Raw genomic sequence first — 21,444 nt, forward strand, 5'->3', positions numbered from 1 at the left:
GAGGGCCAGTTGAACTAGTGGACCTATATCTTAAGACTTTGCAAGCATTTCTGTTAAAAATATTGGTTGTAGAACAGTTTACATGATTCAAAACTGTAATAATTATCAGTTTTTGGATGCCTTTTGATTTAGGATATATGAAGAAGTATAATGTTTTGAGCAATCTATTATATTGCACAATAAACAGATTTTAAGACATCTTTCACTAAAATAAATGTAGAATAATTATAAAGAATATAGAAAGAATCATTTGATTGGCCTATAGTAAAACCTCTGAAAGGAAATTGATTCAGGTTTTCATGAACTCTGGAATGGAGGAAACCGGTCTGCCCCTTGTGCCTGCTCTTTGTGCCTGGGGTCCAAAAGAAGTCCAGTCTTACCCTTCTATTATTATTTTGTTGAAAGAAACTCATTTCCCTGTCTATTTTGAGATGGGGTACCCAACTATATTTTCTTACAAACATTCCAGCTGGAAAAAGAGTCTGACTGGAATAAGGAGAAACAGTATGAGTTTTGCACATTCCTTAGTGTGGATAACAACTGTGTACTGAGCGTCTTGTCAGAGATACTAGACACCGTTGTGAAGCTGTTCCAGTTCATTGGGTCAAAAATCCACTATTTACCAAAAGCTAAATACGGATTTGCACGATTGACCATAATGGCTTCAATTTTGAAAGATAGTAGTATCAGAGAGCACTTCCAGTTGGTGGGATAATTTGAGAATGGTCCATGCTCAAATGGCTAAAATATTGTACTTTTTGCTACTTCATCACTCCACTTGAAAAATAGGGAGGGAGAAAGAGGCAAGCCTGTAGAGAGAGTAGGAGAATGTCAATTGGAGAATAAATCACAGGAGCCCCGTGAAGCCACTCCTTAGTTAACTACTACCTGAAGGTTAACTGTTCTCTCAGAGGGTGCCATGGTGTGGAGAAGCTGGACTGGGGCCCCTATTTGTGTGTGTGTGTGTGTGTGTGTGCATGCACATACACACACACATGCACATGCAAGATGAAGGGTGAAAAGAACTTGTTAATAGTAAAGAAGGTGTAGAGAACAGCAAGCTGCTAGCAGTAAATCCTAAAACTTGGAGCCCTGGGAAAAATTGACTATTTTAAACTGTACAGCTCATTTAAAAATAGTAAAATTATACCATTATTCTTTCAATGTGAGAGAGAGATAAAAATACAGTTTTTCTAAATTGGAAAATTTGCTGTAATCTTGCTGCTAATGACTGATTTCTTCCAACTGTTGCAAGGCAGTTTTTGCTCTGATAGGTTGATAAAAGAAACAAAATCAAGAACATATTGGAAGTTCTCAGAGAAAATTACAGTTTAGGTATATGTTGGGGGTGGATAGCTAGACATTTTAATTGAAATAAAATAGTTTCATACTAATATGGGATCACTGTGGGTGTACATTTGTAGTCCATCTGCTCCTGAAGCATTTAAGTAGGGTTAAATGTATGTTAATGCTTTTGTAGGAAAATTATTTTCGATAACATCCGTCTAAGGAAACTAGCTTAGGAAATTGGTTTTTTAAACAATATAGATATTATAATTGCATTTACAGAATGAATTATTCTTTGTGCTACTTTGAGAGTTTCAAAGCATTGAAGTTTTCTGATTATGTCCTTCTTTTGGTGGTGATTTAAGTTAACAGTAATTAACACAACAGATGATTAAAGCAAGCACATCTGGAGAGTGACCACAGTCGGCTGTATACCTCCAAACACCATCTTAAGTGAAGGGCTGCTAATGATTTATTCTACTCAAGTGAAAATTCTTTTTCTGGTATATAGATGGAAAACATCCCACTTGGCCTGTCTGATGATGATTTTGTTAGTGTATGTGATAAACAATATCTTATGTTCATGGTCTGCTGACCATAAGCCTTTTTCCCTGCTAACCAGCATTCACAGTGATGACTTGAATGGTGAATTAATCTTGAGGATTTGTAGGTCCACCAGATTTTAGAACAGGATTCTTATCAGTGAGGCAGAACATGAGTTTTCATTGTAATAGCATGGGTGTATCTGTTACAGCTGTGGACGTACTGGCTCCATCTCAAATCTGCCGATTCAGAATCTTTGGGTGGGGAGCTTGGGAATGTGTTTGAAACAAGCTCTCCAAGGGAACCTACTTCATACTTCAGTGAAACAATGGTTGATGTAGTTTATGGCTTTCTTTCATGCTTGAGGAAAGAGGCTCAGAGGGGAAAAGGTGACTGGTTTCATGGGAAACATAGCTTTGTCACTGGCACCAAAAGGACGGTGCTATATTCTCTCCTGGATACCACATGAGCTTAAATCAGGGCAGCTTCATTCCTCTCTTGGTAAAAAGCTGGAAGTGTTTTAGATGAGCCTTAATTTTCACATACCCTAACACACACGACTCCAGTGTCATATTTAGCCCAGCTTCACGGTGTGTATGCTTATTTTTTTAAAAGATACTTATCACCGCTGTACCTACATGTTTGGAATAATGACATGAAAGTTCACAGAAGCATATAGAGAGCTCAGTTTTAATGTGAACTACTTAGGCTGCGCTTACTCTGTTTTAATGGCATCCATTTTCTCCCTAGAACTTCCTTGAGCGAGTCTGAATTGTAGTCAGGATATTTCTTTCCTCTTCAGACCTTTAACTGTGATTATTATAAAAAGGCACTTGTCAGAAGGGTTCGAAATGGCAACCTTGGTATCAGAGCATGTGGTAGATAGGTCTGGGTCCACTTACTCCATTGAGCTATTTGACTTACGGATTCAACAATTTGTCTTTTGCTCCCTGCTTAAAAGATGATCACCATATAAGCTGTTGTTAACCCTATCAGCAGGGTGGAATATTATTTCCCTTAGGGCAAAACCACAACTTTGAGGATTAAATAAGAGTTAGAAAAAGCAGGAAACTGTTCAGAAATAGTGTGCCATTCTGTGCAAGAGGAGTTACTTTCATGTTTAACAGACATCCTTTTTGTGTTTATTGTATTAATAGAAGTTTTTCAGAATCCATGAGAAATGTATTATGGTTTAGTGTTTGAGATAATATAGTTTGATGAAGCTTTTTTATTTTAATGGCAAACTTGTTTTCATTGATTTGCAGCTCTGAAAAGTGAATCTTTTAGAACTAAAGTACATTCATTTAGTTATTCTGTATGGAAACAAAAATGTAGAAAGTTAAAATTTGCATAAGTGAAGACCTTGATGATTTCAGATTATAGTGTGGTAGAGGTTAAGGAATAAAGAGCCCTTACAATTTGTGAAAACAAATCCAGTCTAACCACTTAATGGCATGTGCAAGTAATTTGCCAATTAAATATTTCTAGTATCTGAAAGATCTTCAGAGTGTAGGTTCTTAATTTTTCTTAATTTTATACTTTAAGAAGCATAATAAGAAATTATGTAGTTTTTGATTACTTTTCATTTAAAGTTTTAGTATATGAACTCAGTGATGGATTTAAAATATTTGAAGAAAATTATTGCCTTTTGAGAAATGTATAAACTATGATATTTCCAAATCATGTAGTGTGTGATTTTTTTGTATTATTGTAAATATTTGGTACCTAAGTAATAATTTTCAGTATAATTATAAGTTTAGTTTTACAATTTTACCATCTTACCAATCACCCACCATATATAAAACATTGTACTGGGATTAAGATAGATATTTTATTTGCATTTTAAAGACTGGGAGAATTTAGTCAGCATAAGCAGTTTGTCCATTAAGTGCACGTGGATCTCTGGCAGCCCTAGGTTTTTTTTATAAAAGCAGCTTTATTGACACTGTATGATTCCAAGGGTTTTAAAGTATAGTCACTGATTCATTTTCTCTCCATATTCTTGTTCCTGAATTTTTCTAGGTAGCATATATGAATTTCATGCAGAAATTTAAAAACTTTATCTTCTGCATAAATGGGTTAATTTCATTTTTCTTTGCTAATTTCAAACATATAGGAATACAATGAATTTCTGTGTACTGATCTTACATCTTCTGACTTTGCTAAATTCATATCCTAGTTCCTAAGGGATTTTTGGGGTGTTTTTTGTAATTATATATATATAATTGTGTGTGTGTGTGTGTGTGTGTGTGTGTGTGTGTGAGTGTTGTGACCCAACTTTTAAAAGTTACAACTCTATTTCTACTAAATAGTAGTCTAGGAAATTTAACTTGGGATAAATTAGTTGACTTTTTGAAGTTGTCTTTAGGAAAGAGACAGCTGCCACTTTGTAATTGTCTTTTTATGATATAAAAATACAGCAGACTTAAGATGGACATAGTTTTGGAAAAAGCAAGGTCCCATAAATAAACTTAGAGATCCTTGTGCTTATTTGGTGAAATCTTGTCTTAAATAATATCACTATTTTTTGGTGATGTTATGGGAGCATAAAGACCTTCCAAACATAGTTTGTTTGGCAAAGATTGAAATAACAATGATTATACTTTAAGAGATAGGCATTCTAGTTTGTTTTCACTTTTAGGAGGGATGACTGAGCTTAAGAAGAATGTGACTGTATACTCAGACTACAGCTACTGTGGTCCTGTACTCGCATTCTAGTGCCAAGTCAGTTTGCTGCTTTGCTTTGCATGACCTCAGTCCAGAGGTAATATTTTAAGACGTTGTGTTTTAGACCAGGAGCAATCTCCTAATTGAGAAGATTTAAAACATTTGGAGTTTTCCCTTTCTTTTCCAGCACTATAGATTAGGCCTGTGAATGGTGAAGGATTAGTGGTAGGACAACTCCTGGAGTCTTTCATGATAAATCTCATGGGATTATCAGAGGAGCCAGATTAAGGATCTAACTGAACTTGAAAATAGCTTTTTTTAAATTTTTCTGCTATAAGATGAGAGGTGTACTCTTAAACTCTCATTGCCTGCAGGGCATGATGAAATCTTGAACAGCATTTGGTGAGAAAGGTATTTGTGTCTCTTCAAAAAAATATTAACCTGAGGTGGTATTTTAAGTGTCTTTCAAAGTGAGGGGGGAATGACAGTATCCCATTGGGATTATTTATTTTGGTTTATAGATGTTGTCTCGATTCATAAACCTTCCGGGAAATGCATTAGAAAAACTAATGCCTCAGAATGACGTACTGGTGTGAAATGAAATATTTGGAGACTTGTGAGCCTATAAAATATTTTTGGAGGAAATGTGAGTTTTCCAGAAGGCTAAGACTTAATCCTTTAAAAGAGTTTATGAGCTGTGAGACTGGATAGAAATATTGATATGCTTCCTCTGCCAACCATCCTTCCATCTGTTGCATATCATTTGGTTTGTCCAATCAGAGTGGTTTGTCACTCTTGTACTAATCGCATAACGATCCTGTTAGGCAGGTTAGGGGAGCAAAAAATTTAAGTTTTGAAGAACTTGTGCCAAGTAGTAGGCAACAACTCTAGGTTGTTTGTTTGTTTAACCAGGTACCATTGCCACATATTCTTTTCTGTACCATAAATGTATCAAGTTCTGGGATTTAAAAAATATTTAAGATTTTACTGATGCCAATTATCTGTGGCTATCGGGAGCAGGATTTGTCACGACTTAGGGACCCACATGGCTTTGGGCCAAAGGGCTGCGATTGGATCTTCATTTGCTTCAAAAGAAATGAACCTTTCTTCATAGTGTTGGTATCCATTGACTAACTCTCTCAAAGCTCCATTTCAGCAAACCTGCAACAGCTATCAATGGCCTTCGTTGAGTTTTACCTGTTTGTTTGTTGTTGGTACTGGAAATTGAACCCAGGAATTTCACACTGAGATATATTCTGAGTACTTTTTAAATTATTTTTTATTTTCATTTTGAGATATGTTCTTACTAAATCATTGAATTGTCTAGGGTGGGCTCAAATTTGCGATTCATATTCTACCTGCTTTATTCTCTCAGAGTGCTAGGATTACAAGCATCTGCTACCATGCCATGCTGTATAGTTTTATTGTGTTTTGTTTGGTTTGAGTTTTTGACTTTTTAAAAAAAATTATTTCTTAAAATTTTGAGACTGGGTCTCATTAAGCTGCTATATTGCTCAGGCTGCCCTCAAACTTGGAATCCTTCTGCCTCTATTTCCTAGAGTGCTGGGATTATAGGTATGTGCCGTTCTTTCCTACTTCTGTGGCTTCCTTTTTAAAATTCTGTTTCCAGTCAGGTGTGGTGGCACACTCCTGTTACCCCAGCACTCAGTAAGCTGAGCAAGATCACAGTGAGTGTGAGGCCAGCCTAGGTGACACAGTCAATTCAAAGCTAGTCTGGGCTGTATGGTGAGACCCTGTCTCAAAAAACCAAAAGTAAATTTAAAAATTAAGAATTTAAAAAAGGAAAATTCAGTTTCCTAGCCAGGACTGGTGGTGATATACGCTTGTAATCCCAATAAGCTTGAGCCCAGTCTGGTGAATTTAGCAACAGAGCTGAGACTCTTGTCTGAAATTTTTTAAAAAAAATTGTAAAGAGGAGTTGGGATATAGCTCAGTGCAAAGGCCCTGAATTCAGTCTCCAGTGCCATTAAATAAACCTAGAAAAAGTTAAAAATTGTATTTCCTTATCACAAGGACCCCTATCCTTTATGGTAATAGAAAACACTGGATATGTATGCAGTTGGACTATTTCTTGTGGATTAGGCTTGAATATAGCCCTATACCTCCTACCATCCCTCCTCTTCCCACAGAACCTAGCACAGCACTGCATAGGACTTGGTAGCCATCTAATTAAGGACTAGCATTTATTCCTACAATAGCTGGTGTGGTAGGACAGCCAAGAGTCTGTTACATAGGGCCTGATTTTCGAGGTAGTTTGTACACTGCTCAGCTGCAGGGGTGTCAGTCACACAGACCATGAAATGAATGTCATCCCCTCGGCTTGTGTAGTGCAGTACCCTGAATGTCCTCCCATGTCTGCACATAACCAGGTCACACGTTACTCCTTACACTGGCTGGTCTGGAGACACTGCCTCTCTACTTCCCTTCATATTTTTGTGTTTTGATGGAAAGTTAAAAGCTAGTGATGAGTGACTCTAACCCTTTCGTAACTCTATAGATTTTTTTTTTTAACTTTGTGACATTCAGTCCTGAACTCTTGCATCAGGAAAACCTCATAACCTGGCTAAAATGCAGTTATTTCAGCTTCTAAGAGACTTAAAATCAGCCTAGGAGGGGAGCTAGGGGTTTTAATAAGTAAGACTGTAACTAAAGTGGTGTGTGATGGTTGTTGAAATAACTTCACAAAAGCCATAATGCCTCAGAAAGTTAATACCATCTTCTTTAACCACTTGTACTGTCTATTGTAAAGCATTAAGACTCACTTAAAGGAGAATTTTCCACTGTGTTAGCCACATGGAAGAATCAGATGTGAAAAATAGACCTTTGTAGTCAAGGGGTTAATAATTGATTTGAGAAGCAGGTACACAATAAATATGTACAAATGCACATTTGTATGGGAGCAAACACATACAAACCATATAAAATATCTCCATGAAACAAGTAGGGTTGTTAGATTTTATAATCAAGTGATACTTTCTTTAGCGATAAGGTGCTGCTCTAATTTGTGGTGACTCATTGGCAATACTTCAAACAGGCATTTTCATGAAAGACAGATTTCATGGATTAGAAGGAAAAGTTACATACAGAGTTAAAGATGCAGTTTTGTATTCAAATCTGACTTTAAGTGAGCAGCATATGGTAGTTATTTTAATTATAGGGAAAAATAAGATTATTCGTTATAATGAAACATGTTTTAAATTCATTCACTAATGTTTAATAACTGAAACTCATTTTTGTATATATTTATAGTTGTAGGCCATATATATAATAAAAAGACTGCCTTAGATTTATATACTATTTGGTTAATACCGTCTGTTATTTTCTGTAAGACATGAAGGGCAGGTCAGGAAAAAGGACCTTATTTGACAGTTATCCTATGATTATTCCACTTAAACTTTATTTCATTAGAATGCTTGGCAGAATCTTCTTTAAATTAACTGAGAAAAAAAAATAGTGAGCACATAGTAAGTGACCAAAGCATGTTAGCTGCTATTGTTGGTTGAATTTGAACTCTTAAGTTATTTGAATTTTAGTTTGGTATTTTCTTCTCAGTTGTTGAAGAAATTCTCCTTAATTCATTTTATGGCCCCCAATCAGACACTACATAAGCATGTCCCCTCACCTCCTTTCTTTTAGCACCTAATTCGTGATTTGTTTTTCTTTTATTCTATCTCTTTTTACCCACTCAAAGTGGAAAAGACAGTAAGTTCAGAGAAATTGAGGGTTACACTTTACAGCCTTCGTTGTCTTCATCAGGGCCACCCTGAGGTTTTTAGACACCTTTTATGAAATTTATGCCCAGCATAATTCTAATTTTTATTACCTTCTCTATTCAAATACACACCGCACCTTATGCTGATGGTGGCACTGCTGTTTCTTCATGGCAAGACTTTAAAATCTTCTGGCAACTTTAAAAGCATGAAATAAAAGCTTTGTGGGTAAAATGGGGATAGAAGTAGGAAATTTGGGGAAACAGCAGAAACATGTGCCAAAGATTTTGGCAACTTTTAGAGGACTAAATAATTTCTTTCTTTTTAAGTAGAAGCAAAGGGGGGAAAAACATAATAGGCACAGTTTGCTTATAATAATGAACAGGTTTGACGGTATACTTAAAAATGTGAATGCTAGGAACAAAATCGTTTCTGTAACAATTTGTGTTCCCTCCAGCCTCCAAACACACTGTGGTAGGGGTGCTAATAAATAAAACCGTGAAGCTTTAGTGAGGTAGGGCTCTCCATATTCTTTTTTGTTAGTCCTCTCACAGTTCTGTAGGAGAGGCTGCACAGAGGTGTTGAGTTAGTACAATGCTAATACATTCGGTAGCCCAGCTTGAATGGGGTTATTTGGATAATTTGAGAACTTTTGTCAAGTTGAAAACCAACCCCCCAAATTGCAGTGTAAATTAAAGAATCTGGCTGCTAACTTTTCTCCCCATCTTTGAGTGTAGCTTGATAAATTTTCGACTTTTGAAAGTTCAAATAGGTTCCTAAAGGTATTGAATATGTGCTTCAAGTCCATAACTGTTCTCTAAACCTTCCACAAATATTTTGATAATCTATAAAGACATTTTACATAAAGAAGGAGAAACTAGAGACATTTGTAGCTAAATGGATGTGCATTGAGGTCATACTCTTAAGTGAAATAAATAGGACACGCATGTGTAAATACCAAATAGTTTCTCTGGTATGAAAAACTAAAAGTGTAAATAAGGCTCAAATTGTATAATTGAAAATGTGAAATAGGAGGAAAAGGGCTAAAGAAGTAGGGGAAGTGGAAAGGGTAAGGAAAAGGAAAAAAGGGAAAAGAAAAAATATGAGAAAAGGAAAAAATGGAAACAAAATCTTTGTAAATAGGGAAGGGGTGGAGGGTGGGTGAAGGGAGGGCAGGGGAATGAGGAAAAAATAAGAACCAAGATACATCATGTAAAGGTACAAGATCCCAGTGATGAGTATAACTGTGCTGTATATCTAAAAAAATACCAATCATCTTAATGAAAAAAGAATACATTTTAAGGCTTACGTATGTTACATATGTGTCTGTCATGTTTTTCCTGTTACTAGTGATTGAATTCTGTCCCCTTTTCCTAGAAAATAACCAATACATGTTGAAAAAGAAGAAGTGAGATGACAATAATGGTAGCCTTTTACTCGGTTTCCTGTTGCTTTTAGACTGTGTGCATGTGTGTGAGTTGATCTTACCCTTTTGGTGTGATTGTAAATTTTCATTTCTTGGTTGTTTCCATGAAGATTTTTGCTTTTGCTTTTGCTACAGACTGTATAAGTTTCGTCTGTATATGTATAGTCTTCATGTGTTTAAAATTTAGTTACTTTGCTATAAGAAGAAATAGCAGTACCTGTAGAAGTGTATCTGATTTGCTTTGTTCTAATTGACTTTTCTCTTTTCAGAGGACGTTAAGCAGGTGTTTGGACAAACCACAATTCATCAACATATTCCTTTTAACTGGAACTCAGAATTTGTACAGCTACATTTTGGAAAAGAAAGAAAAAGGCACCTGACCTATGCAGAGTTCACTCAGTTTTTGCTGGTGAGTGTAGCTCTGAAAAGTTAAAAAGAGTAGTTAAGTAAAATGAGGGATCAGATTGTGTGTAAAAAGATACTTTAACTTGAGCCCTGAACTGCAATTTACTGCAAACTTTGTAGTGCTGGCAAGAATTTCCCCATTTAGAAGTATTTCTCTTAGTCTTTTGAAACCGTAGCATTAAATGGGATCTTAAAAGATTATGTAGAACCTCTTCCTGCATAAAAGGGATATACACTGAGGCCCCACAAAATCAGATGGTTTCCTCAAGGTCACCTAGGTCAGGAGGTGCAAAATCTGAGTGTGAACTTGGGACTTATGAGTGGCTTCATTATGTATAGCACTGACCTTTTGATTTTCCCTGAGAGGTGAACAGTGCCATCTGAGGCCTTTTGTAGATTGTCAGAGTGTTTCAAACTTAGCTGTATCTGGAGACAGCTGGGGAGCTTTGAAAACTGTAGTTGGAACTTGGTGGTACCTCAAGAGTTGGATTTGCTAGGGGCTGGGGGTAGAGCCTGTGCATATGGCTCTTAGAAGCTTCTGAGGTGGCCCTAATAAGCAGCCCTGTTCGAGAACCACTGTCTAAGGACACCTGCTTCCCATGAGCACCTCTGAAGGAGTCCTCTGAATTCCTGGGGTGCACCTTCCGCAGCCCTCTCTCTCCTGCCCGTCTGCACCTTTCTTTCATTGGGACCATGTCATTAGAGCACTGATGGTGCTGGGAGCAGATGATTGTTTTTAAAAAAAATGATTAGTTTTTCTCCTGAAGCATCACTGAAAAAAATGTTTTAACCTCTATGTTAGCATTTAGTGAGCTTCATTACCATTTATTATGCTACATAGTATTTGCCATGGTTTTTGTTTGCTTTTATTTTGGGAAATTTAAGATGCCCTAAATCTACATTTGCATTTTCTTTTTTAAAACATGTAAGTTTCTGTGAATCTGTGTTTTCCGTTCTAGAAACGTAAATGTACTTAGGTGGAAATAAAACCGTTGGTTGTTGGATTTTTTTTTTTTTTTCTGTTTACACAGGACATTGGCACGCTGTAGGAGGCGGTATTCATTTTGATGAGGAATAATTACAATAATGCTATTGAGACAAATGCTTCAAATTGACTTATGGAACACACCTAATTAACTTTAGTCTTAATGGGATGTTAGCAATAGTAAGGATGATCGCATTTCATCCTTTAAGCAAGTATCAATTATGTTGAATTGAGTCAATTGTCAACCATTCACAGCAGCTTCTGGGCGTTCTAGAGATACAGGGAAGCCAGAGTCGAGGGTTAGAAGACTCAGGAATTCCTAGTTATGCTTCCAGTGGCAGCTTGTAGAACATTCACGTCGGCTCCCTTGAGATGGTGAATGGAATCATCCCACAGTGTTCTGCATGGGATGATGATTTTGACTTTCAATCCAGAATGGAAGCGTTAAACTTTTTACGAGATTAAAATGGCTTTGGTGGTTAATATCTTGGGCAGAGCCTTTTGTGCCCAAATCCAGATCCAGACTTAAGGGAAGTAGTAGATGCATCATCACAGACTCACATGACTGCTTGTGAGTACTGGTTGTGATGTGTATCCTTGGGTCACTTTCTTCTGTCTCAGCTGTTTTGTTTACTTCCTTTGAACTCTTTTCTGAAAGCAGATAGAGCTTCAAACCTGTACTTCAGAGGCTCCCTCAGAGCTCCGTTTTAGATGCACATAGCTTCTGAAAGATACGCATGAATTTAAGCTCCCGTGTTTCAGGCTTGCTCTTTGTGAGGCTTGCGTGTGCCGCTGCCTTTCTGCTCTAGGGCAGGGATCAGACACACAGGCCCCGGTTTCCTGGCTGGCGCCAAGGTTATAAAAGCAGATGCTTAGCTGTTTGAAATTGGAAAGAGCTGCGCCATGCATGCTGCTACCTGTCACTGATGAGGAAGAGGAACAGCTGTAGGGACAGCTCAGCATTGCCTGTGGTTTCTGCGAGCCTGAGTGTGAAAGTAGCTCAGTTTGGTTCCAGCCAACATGTGTTACCATGCTGTGTATGTGCATGTGTTTGTGATTTGTGGGCAGCACCATTCTTTGCAAGTTCTGAATTTTTTCATTTAATGAATGTTTCATTGTATCTGATAGCAGTTCATTATAAACCACCCCATAGCTGTGAGGATCTTACTTGATTCACGTGTCCATCTTTGTACGGTCTGCATAAGGTCCCAACCCACCAAGGTGGTGGCAGTCATGGGCATTGCTTACATGGTGAGCTGGTGTGTTTTTTTCTGTACTCATTTATAAAATTCATAAAGTGTAAATCAGTTTGATATTCATTGAGCTAAAATTGCCTTATTTGTACTGTGCATACAACCAATACTGCTGAAGCAAGTAGCAAAGACACAGAACCTCTGTCCTGTAGTCTTGTTCCTCATGTGTAAAATGATCTCAGAAGGGAGTGGGGCCACTTTCCTGTTATCCCTTCATATGTATTATTTTAGTTGCTGCTGTGCTTGATGCGTGATTCTTTCACTATAATCAGTGAATAACTGTATGTGGGAATATAGAATGTAAGTGTGCAGTTTTTGGATGTGTGTGTACTTTAAATGGTGTTTGTTTGTTTTTGCAGTACAAGGTATTGAACCCAGGGCCTTCATACTAAGCTACCTCTCCAGCCCTTTATTAAATTATTTTAGTTTTCATGTTGAGACAGAGCTTCACGAAGTTGCTCAGTTGCCCAAGCTAGGCTCACACTTTTGATCCTCCTGCCTCAGCATTCCAGAGGTACAGCTTTTAAAGTGTTCCATAAATTTTTCCATTCCCCTCTACTCTCAATTCCCAGAATAAAGCTCTAATTCTGAGAGTGCTAGCTTAACAATGGATTCTGATACACTGAGATTATTAGAAGATAGTGTGGGGGAATTTTTCTCTTGTATGTCTGGTGGAACTTCCGTTAACAAGTGATGTTAACCTACAACTCTCTTCCCTGTTTGGAAATATATTTTTTGTTCCATAATTATTACTCATGGGAAGCAAAGCATTTACTCAAGCATATGTTGTTGAGCATTTAGTGTTTTTCAAGAAGCCTTATGTAAAGGACTGTAAGGTGCAGAAAGGACACTTCTTGAGATGTTTATAATGTACAGACAGCTTTGGGAATTGTTCCTATTTATATCCATTTGATAGTGCAAAAGGAGAATTGTATGAAGGTGTAAAATGTACACCCCATGAGTTTGCATTTTTGTAGCAAAATTCTTAAAATTTTGTAATATAAAAACCTAACACGGATATAAGCACAGCCATCCAGAGTACAGACTTGAAGAACCAGGTACAAATATAAGGTCATCTAGTTAACTATCCCATTTTACAGAGGAGAGACTTTTCATGTTAGAGCTTCTTAGAGTTATCTTATTTGTGGTCTTACTTGAATTTCTTTAATAAGTAAAGATGTTTAGCATCTTTTCAAGTGCTCTCTGACCACTTAGATATCTTCTTTGGAGAGGTGTCTGTTCCTTTGCCCATTTTTTTAATTGAGTAGATGTCACAGGGCACTTTGAAGTACAGAGTGAAAGGTCTCTTAAACGTTTTTTGCCAAATTATCCTATTGAGTCAGTGTTGAGACACTTTAAAAAAGACATGTAATAGTAGTGGCTGTGTCTGTCTGATCCTTCTAATTTATAAAGTGCTTTTAAATATTCTTTTTCTGATAGTAACACCTTCCAGTACCCTGAGATGTGATTATCATTATCCCCTATTATATGCAAAAGAACAAACAGACTCTAGGGTAAAATTTTGCATTTGCAGATAATTTTCTGGCAAAATGTCCCAGAGCTTTTATCAGCTAGCCAAAGAAAGTAAGAAGCAGCTGCTCTAGAAATTTGCTTTTCACATGAGATTATAGGTGTGAGAAGGATTTGAAAATATGATGCTGATGTACTCTGCTGTACTTTCTCCAGCATCAAGGCTAAGGATAGTTATTTTATGTTCTTGGAGGGGACTGTGCTTCTTAAGTATGGGGTCCAGACATGTATTATTGGACATCTAGCATTCCTGATGCATACCCATTAATTGCCAGATGCATATTACTGTCATTTCCAATCATTTTCTGTACTGTTTTATAATTGGGTATGTATTTCACATATGATTATTTAAAATTTTTAAATAATGTACACACAGGGAATTTCTAATGGCTCCAACCTCAGGGTAGAAAAGTCTGTGATTGCTGCCAAATCCAGTCTTCCCGTTAACTAGAAAAACATTGCTGTTAGCTACCTCTCATATTGTCTTTTCCAGCTTAGAAAGTGCTTCTTCTTTTACTTGTAATTGTCCTTACAGTCAACTTAGGTATTAAGCTAAATAAGGCAGTTAATATTATTTCTGTATGACAAAGACACAAGTAGAAACTTAGAGGTGTTTTCTGGATTTGTTCTAGAACAGACGGAGCATGAATTTAATTTTCCTAAATTTTTAGCAGTGTTTCTCAAATTTTAGTGTAAATTATCTGAGATGCTTATTTTAATATGCAGAGTTTAAGGCCTCGCTGCCCCCAAGATTCCACTTCAGTATTTCTGGATAGTGCCTATGAAACTACTCTTTCAGTGAATATCCTGAATTGTGGTGCTTCAGATATGGTCTAGGAACAACACAGAAACACTTATCTAGACTACATAATCCTAAAAATTTAAAATCACAAACTTACCTCCAGGTCTTCATCCTCAGGCTGCTGAGATACCATTTTCAGAGGCAGACTTGATCAGAATTGTTTTAGAAAACTTACTACGCCTAGTATGTGGAAATCAAGTGGAGAAAAATGTGACTCAAGAGCGAGACCAATTGATTACTTCCTGATCCAACAGTGAAATGGCTTAGGTAGGATGGCCTCAGCCAGAGTAAACAGATTCAGGAGAGGTTAAAGGATAGTTGTGACAAGGCTTGATGATTTCATAGGAAGGAGACAGTAAAGATTTTGCAAAATTCAGGGTTGGCTAATGGGGTCTGGGCTTGGGCAAGTGGGAAGATGGTAGGGACTTACTGAGAAATGGAACGCAGGAAGATAAGAGAAATGCTTTACATGTGATAGCTGTTTACATGTATATTGTTTAGTTGGCTTTACCACTTCTCCTTAGTTACTGGAATTCAGATAATACTTTTATCAGAGCTTTACCTGTGTAAATTTGGGCTTTTTCATGGAATTCATGGAATTCTCCATTTTATGGAGCCAGGGATTTTTTTTTTTTTTTTTTAAATTCAAGGACCTTCTTCTCTTTGCTGTAGGAAAAAGTATTATCAAGAAGTTAGCAGTGCTATCCAGGGATTTTTTTTTTTTTTTTTAAATTCAAGGACCTTCTTCTCTTTGCTGTAGGAAAAAGTATTATCAAGAAGTTAGCAGTGCTCTGAATTGGTGAAGAGGCCAGATTCCTGTAGCCAAGAGACAGGATAATTGAAGAGGAAATGGGTCTAAAAATCTGCTCTCCTGTCTTTTCATTAGAGTTTAACAATCAAATTACCTGACCCAACAGAGAGCCCTAAATTACTCAAGTACGTTTTACAGTAATTGTATTCAGGTCTTCTTTTTGTCAAAGGAGTGAGATTTCAGAAGAGAAGTGAATTGTATTTGATAGTGCTAAGCCATGTTGGGTGTCCCAGACGGGCCATTCATATTGGCAGGGACCCTTGGTCTGGGATCCCACGAGCCCATTACAATTCTTTTGGGTGCCCAAGTGTACTCATGCTAGCTGTGTAGCCAAGCACTTGGGGTTCTTCTTGTTCAATCACAGTGACCATTATTTTGACTCCAGTCTGGCTTGGCATACAGATCAGTCCCTTTTCTGTGTCACATGGAACTTTGGGTTACTCAGGTTCTGAGCCTAGAAAATAGACAGTGGCAGTTGACTGCTCCCAGATTCTGCTGGTTGCCATACCACTCTAGAAGCCAGATTTGCTGTGCTAGTAGCTGTGGTCATGGCTTTCTAATCATCTTTATTTGATCTTTATTACACTATTTTTCATAGCATCTTAGTATATGGCAAAAACTTCAATGCAAAAGACTACATATGTTAAAAAAGAAAATGGTCTCCACTACCCACCACCAAACAAAGGAAAATGTGCTTTCAACCATGGCAAATCAAATTCTCAAGCTTTGGTATTTATTAATAAGGGATTTCAGATTTAAAAATTCACTTTAAAATTGCTGAAGCCACACTGCTTAAACAGGTTAGTGGAAAATTAAAAGGGTCTCTTGTTGGGGTTGAGTAGCCCAAATGGTTTATACCCCTATTCCTGTATAGCTCCTCATCTGCTCTAGTGAAAATGGATCTTTAATAATCAGAGATCACAGTTATTTTTGCCTTTTCAACATGTGAGTGCCTTTTATGTCAATCCTAAGTTGGACCAGAAGAATATTAATCTAGCTTCAGTACTATTTCATGAATACAAGTATCACTTGGTGTTAGAAAATGGGAAAGGAGGCTAACGTTTAAACCCAGCTCTTCCAGTAGCATAGATTGTGTTTTGTGTCCCCATGGAACCCATTGCTAGTTTGGTCATGGGTGGGTAGACTTGTGACCCCAATCTCTTGGACAGATAGATGAAGATCACATTCTATTTATATTACACACTTTTACTCTCTAAGCAGTGAACATCAGGACTTTGCATGGTAGGTAGTCTGTGGTGCTTATCAGCTCGCTGGCTTGTGAGCACCCTATTGAGCAGGTTTTCATAGTAACATCTTGCTGGAAATGATTCTGTACAGCATCTCTCGTCTTCAAGCCATGGTGAAGTTTAATATCAAATCAAAAGAGCAAGGAAACTAAGATGGAAAAGCTGCACTTGGTTTTTGCTTTGATGTTGTTGTGTGTGCAGAGCCATCTATGATACTGCGCCTGACAACTCTTAATTAAAGCCCCCACCCAGTGACCAGGGGTGAAATTTCACCCTGAATGCTGAAAACTGGACTGCGCAGCTAAATGGGGAGCCCAGGAAAATGTTACAAACAGGAACTGCTTCCCTCTTTACCCAGCTCTTTACTAAGTTCCAGTTTATTGTGTTTAAAACTATGTGGCTTTTTATTTTAATTCAGACGTTTTCTCCAAATTAGCAAAAGATCATGAAAACAAAGTGTGTTTTTATATATTAAATAGTATATAGGTTCTAATACTTGATGTGATATGGTATTTATTTGAAATTGAGCTAAATGTGATGTGTGTCTTTAAAGCAACCTTTTATACATTTTTTTGTTCTTTATTTTGATAATCAGTTACATGTATCTTGCGTAGCATTCTTCTGCCACTTGAAAGGGGATTATTTTTACTCTTCTTTTTTTCTTTTTTCTTTTTTTTTTTTTGGTACCAGGGATCAAACTCCAGTCCTTGCACTTGTGAGGCAGGCGGCGGAACCACTGAGTGAAATCCCTGGCCCTTGAATCCTTTTTAATATTGCTTTTTATTAAAATTTTAATTTTTTTAAAATTTCAAAACAAAAATGCCAATTAACCAGATTTCTTTTTAATGCTCTTAGATTTATAATATACTTCATCTGGATCTGCTGCTTATTTTGAGGGCCTTTTTTATTATGACAAATTGTACTCAGACTTAGGCATGAACTTGCATGTCTGAGTAGAGTTGGAAAGAATTTTTCACATTCAAAATATACCCACTTGAAAATTGGAGATTATTAAGGAAATGGCAGGCCTGAAACTATTAGAAGCATGAACGTTACACCTAAAGCAGTGTAACCCCTATATATGTGTATTCCTGTACAGCTAGCAATTTTGAAGAGTTTGATTTTTTTTTTCTGACAGCAATCTGAATTGGGTGTGTTGAAGTAGTTCAAAACTGCTCTAATAAGAGCCTATTCTATAAATCATCATGCTCCAGAATACAGGGAATAGAAAACAGTTCACTGGCAAATTTTGGAGAGAAATTGGCCCTCCTTTCCAGATCTCCAGAAAAACCAACCAAGATCTTCTGGCCTGAGACAGTGAGAGCCTTTCACTTCCCCAGGAACTATCTACACTTTTGCCCCCTTGCAGGGGGAGCTCTTAACAGAACTAAAGTGTGTGTAGATGGGGAGGGGAGGAGGGGGTGAAGGGAGGGCAGAGGTAAGGGGAAAAAATGAGAATCAAGACCTGCCATGTAGAGGTACATAATCCCAACAATGAATGTAACTGTACTGTATCCCTAAAATGTACCAATAAACTCAATTAAAGCTGAAAAAAAAAAAAAAAAAAGAACTCTTTGTGCAGGGACATTCTGTCATCCATTTCTGTGTTTTCTGCATGCTCCCAGGCCCTTGATTTCATTTTCAATACTCGCTTACTTAGGTGTCAGTTCAATTTCTGTTGCTTGCTACTTATATGTGCTATAGAGCAATCTCGTCTCTTTCTACAGCAGCTGTTCTGGTTTTTGGTAGGCTTTCCTGGGAGCAGGGAATCTGTACAAGTTAAGATTATGTTCCAGAGCCAGACCACCTGGACACCTGTCGAGTTTTGGCCTTAGCTGTGTGTAACCATTACACCCTTCCTTGGTATTTCCATCTATGGAATGAAGTGTGGATGAGACCCACCTCATAAAGCTGCTAGGAGAGTTCCAAGGGGTGAAGCAGGAAACATCAGTCCTGGGCATAGCATGAGCTCAACACTTGGTAAAGGTTAACCTTTTGGGGTTTTTCCCCCCTAAAAACCTATCATCTGAATTTTGCAGATTTACGTATCTATCTGTACCTCTAGCCTTCTTTTGTGAAGAGCTTAACCTTTGTTTATAACTTAAACTCAGCTCAATCTAGGTTTCTCATTGTGGTCAACCACTTCATCTCTTTTCCCTTAAGTATTTTACTTTGTGGTAGATTCTCCTATCTCCCCCATCATCCAAAATGAGAATTCTTTTAAGATATATCTGTCTCCATTTTTTTTTATAGTATTTAACTTATCACCAGAATTTATCTTGAATTTTCTCTTCCTGTTTTTATCCAAATGTACTTTTGATCCTTTTATTTATGATTTTGCCCTAGGCAGCCTAAGTCAGCAGTGAAAAATCTCAATTCTGGTATCAGACAGTCCCAGTATGGCTCTCAACTCTACTACTAATATGCTGTGTGACTTTGGGACAATTATGTAACCTTAGCTACAGGTGTCTCTTTGTAAAGATAATGATAATTCATTCTCAGAGTTATTGGGAGGTCTAAATAAAAGGCTGTCTTTGAAAATTTTGGAGTAGCTTCAGGCCTACGTAAGTGTTTAAGCCTTCAACTGTTGATCTTTCTGTCCCTGTGGCTAGTTCACATTGACTCCGCAGAACGGCTTTTCCATATTGGAAAGGAGTTTTAGGTTTGTAAAACCCTGCACCTTGAAAAAAATGAAAACTACCGCTTATTAAATGCCTATTATGCATGACCCTCAGCCCTTCTGGCAAGTGTGGATATGCCTGCTTTATGAAGGAAGAGCTGCAGCCCGAGACTCAAACACAATCCCATGAGTTCTTCCTGGTCAAGCGCATGATTGCACCATCATCCCCGTCCCACATTTCATGCTGCCATTGTCAGAACACAGTGCTTCTGTACCCTGCTGCTAAAGGCAAAGGACATCTTTGACATATGCCCCTTAGTCCCTGGTTGAATAAACATTTCCAGTGACATGGAACCTGTGATTCTGCAAAGGAACCCATTTAATTACTTCATAATTTGATAGGTTAAATATGTCCATATATTGTGCAAAAACCTGGCCCCAGTACTTCCTTTCCATTGAATTTTTTTTAAAGAAACGAGGAGAGGCAGCCTACCATATTTTTTACCTTATAGTTTTTTTTACCGTATAGTTTTTGAACTTTTAAATACTTGCATGTAACAGTTGCTTCTCCCATTGTTTTCCTGTCCCCCATGCATTGTTTATCCTTTCTGATCCCTTTGCTTAGCAAATGAGTGTTATTTTACATATGCTGTATTACTTTGCACTAAAAGTTGCTGGTCCCAGTTTCAGCCCTTCTGGGTACACATCTAGAAGCCATCCATCTTTTAGTGGCCCCCTGTATAAACATTTGACTTTTCTTAAACAGCTATGAAGGTGCCAGTAGAGCTTTGACTTTAATTCACTGTTCCATGAATAGTGGGCCTGGAAATTTATGTGGAAAACAACACACTTTTGTATTAAATATTTAGAGTTACTGAACTGTTAGCTCCATGGGCCTCTGTGTTTTTCTCAGTCTCTCAGTCTTTTGAGACTGAGGGAAAGAGCAAAATATACATAAGGACCAGAGAAAGTCAGTTAGATTTGGTTTCTCCTCCATCTTCTCTGCAACTGTTAGTAGAAGGAACCTGGTGATCTAGGTGAATAGGTTTTTGCTTTAATGGAAAACTTTTAGGAAATGTCATGGTATTCCCATGCAAAGAAGCAATAGCAAAATCTAGAGAACACTAAGAGTAATTTAAAAGCAAATTCATGTTCTATCTTTCTGCAGGTCTATGGAATCCTAAGTGTCAAATCCTCCCATGCAGTGTGGGCAGTTAGTGAGGGCACTAGCTTCCCCAGTGGATACAGAGAGGTTAATGATCAAACTTACCACACAGGCTTGCTGTGAGCATGAAATGAGTTGATTTTTATAAAGCACTTTAGGACAGTGTGTGTTGTGTAACAAGTTATCATGGCAGTTGTATTAGTGGTGCTAACAGTTTCATTTCTTCACCCAAAGGAAGAAAGGACCATGACATAATTAGCAAGCCACAGAAGATAGTAAAACCTGTATCTTCAGTAATCTGCTGTAAGGTTTGGAAGCAACTAACTGAATATTTTAACTCTCTCCTACTATTGAGAGAACTCTGTAAGTCCAGGGTGTTCTTCTGTGTGGAGTTTAATATCTCCAATTTTTAAGAGCTTTTGGAAATATATTCTCCAGTTATTCATCATCAGGGTGAAAACTGCTTTTTTATTGCGTGATCATGGGGTCCCACCTGGTAAATACTTTAATCAGAAAAGTGTAAGCAAGGCTCAGTGGTTCTGGTAACCTGCCTTGCAAGTGCAAGGACCCGAGTTTGATTTCCAGTACCAAAAAAAAAAAAAAAAAAAAAAAAAAGAAAAAAAAAAGAAAAGTGTAGGCAGGTTGGATGTAGTGGTCCACACCTGTGCTCCCGCACATGGGAAGCTGAGACAGATAGATCATGAGTTCAAGGCCAGCCTGGGCTACACAGCAAGATTGAATCTCAATTTTCTAAAAGAAGATGCAGTGTAGGCACAGGAATATGTAGTACCCGCCCTGTCCCCATCACAGTACCTCCCCTTCAGCGTGAGCAGTGGCCCCTCCGACATCCTCTCTGCAGTGTGGCATTCTAGGTAGGCTGGTCTGAGCGTTCTGGCTTCCTGCTTTCTGAGGAGATGGAGTGGGTAAGGAATGCTTGTTTCGGTGTTTGGTGTTCTGAAGATCCCTGTAACT

At 37.6% G+C, this 21,444-nt stretch overlaps 1 protein-coding gene across 2 annotated transcripts in view; it reads left to right on the top strand.

The window, feature by feature from the left end:
* Positions 1-21,444, top strand: part of Slc25a13 (solute carrier family 25 member 13) — a 198,168-nt gene that overhangs the window by 97,745 nt on the left and 78,979 nt on the right. For both annotated transcript variants that reach the window (XM_010603394.2, XM_010603396.3), the window contains one exon: positions 9,924-10,063. In XM_010603394.2, the coding sequence (XP_010601696.2) occupies positions 9,924-10,063 (140 nt within the window). The remainder of the gene's footprint in view (positions 1-9,923; positions 10,064-21,444) is intronic.

This window comes from Fukomys damarensis, unplaced genomic scaffold (assembly GCF_012274545.1).
Source record: "Fukomys damarensis isolate Sample0158 unplaced genomic scaffold, DMR_v1.0_HiC HiC_scaffold_4, whole genome shotgun sequence".
Taxonomy (NCBI): domain Eukaryota; kingdom Metazoa; phylum Chordata; class Mammalia; order Rodentia; family Bathyergidae; genus Fukomys; species Fukomys damarensis.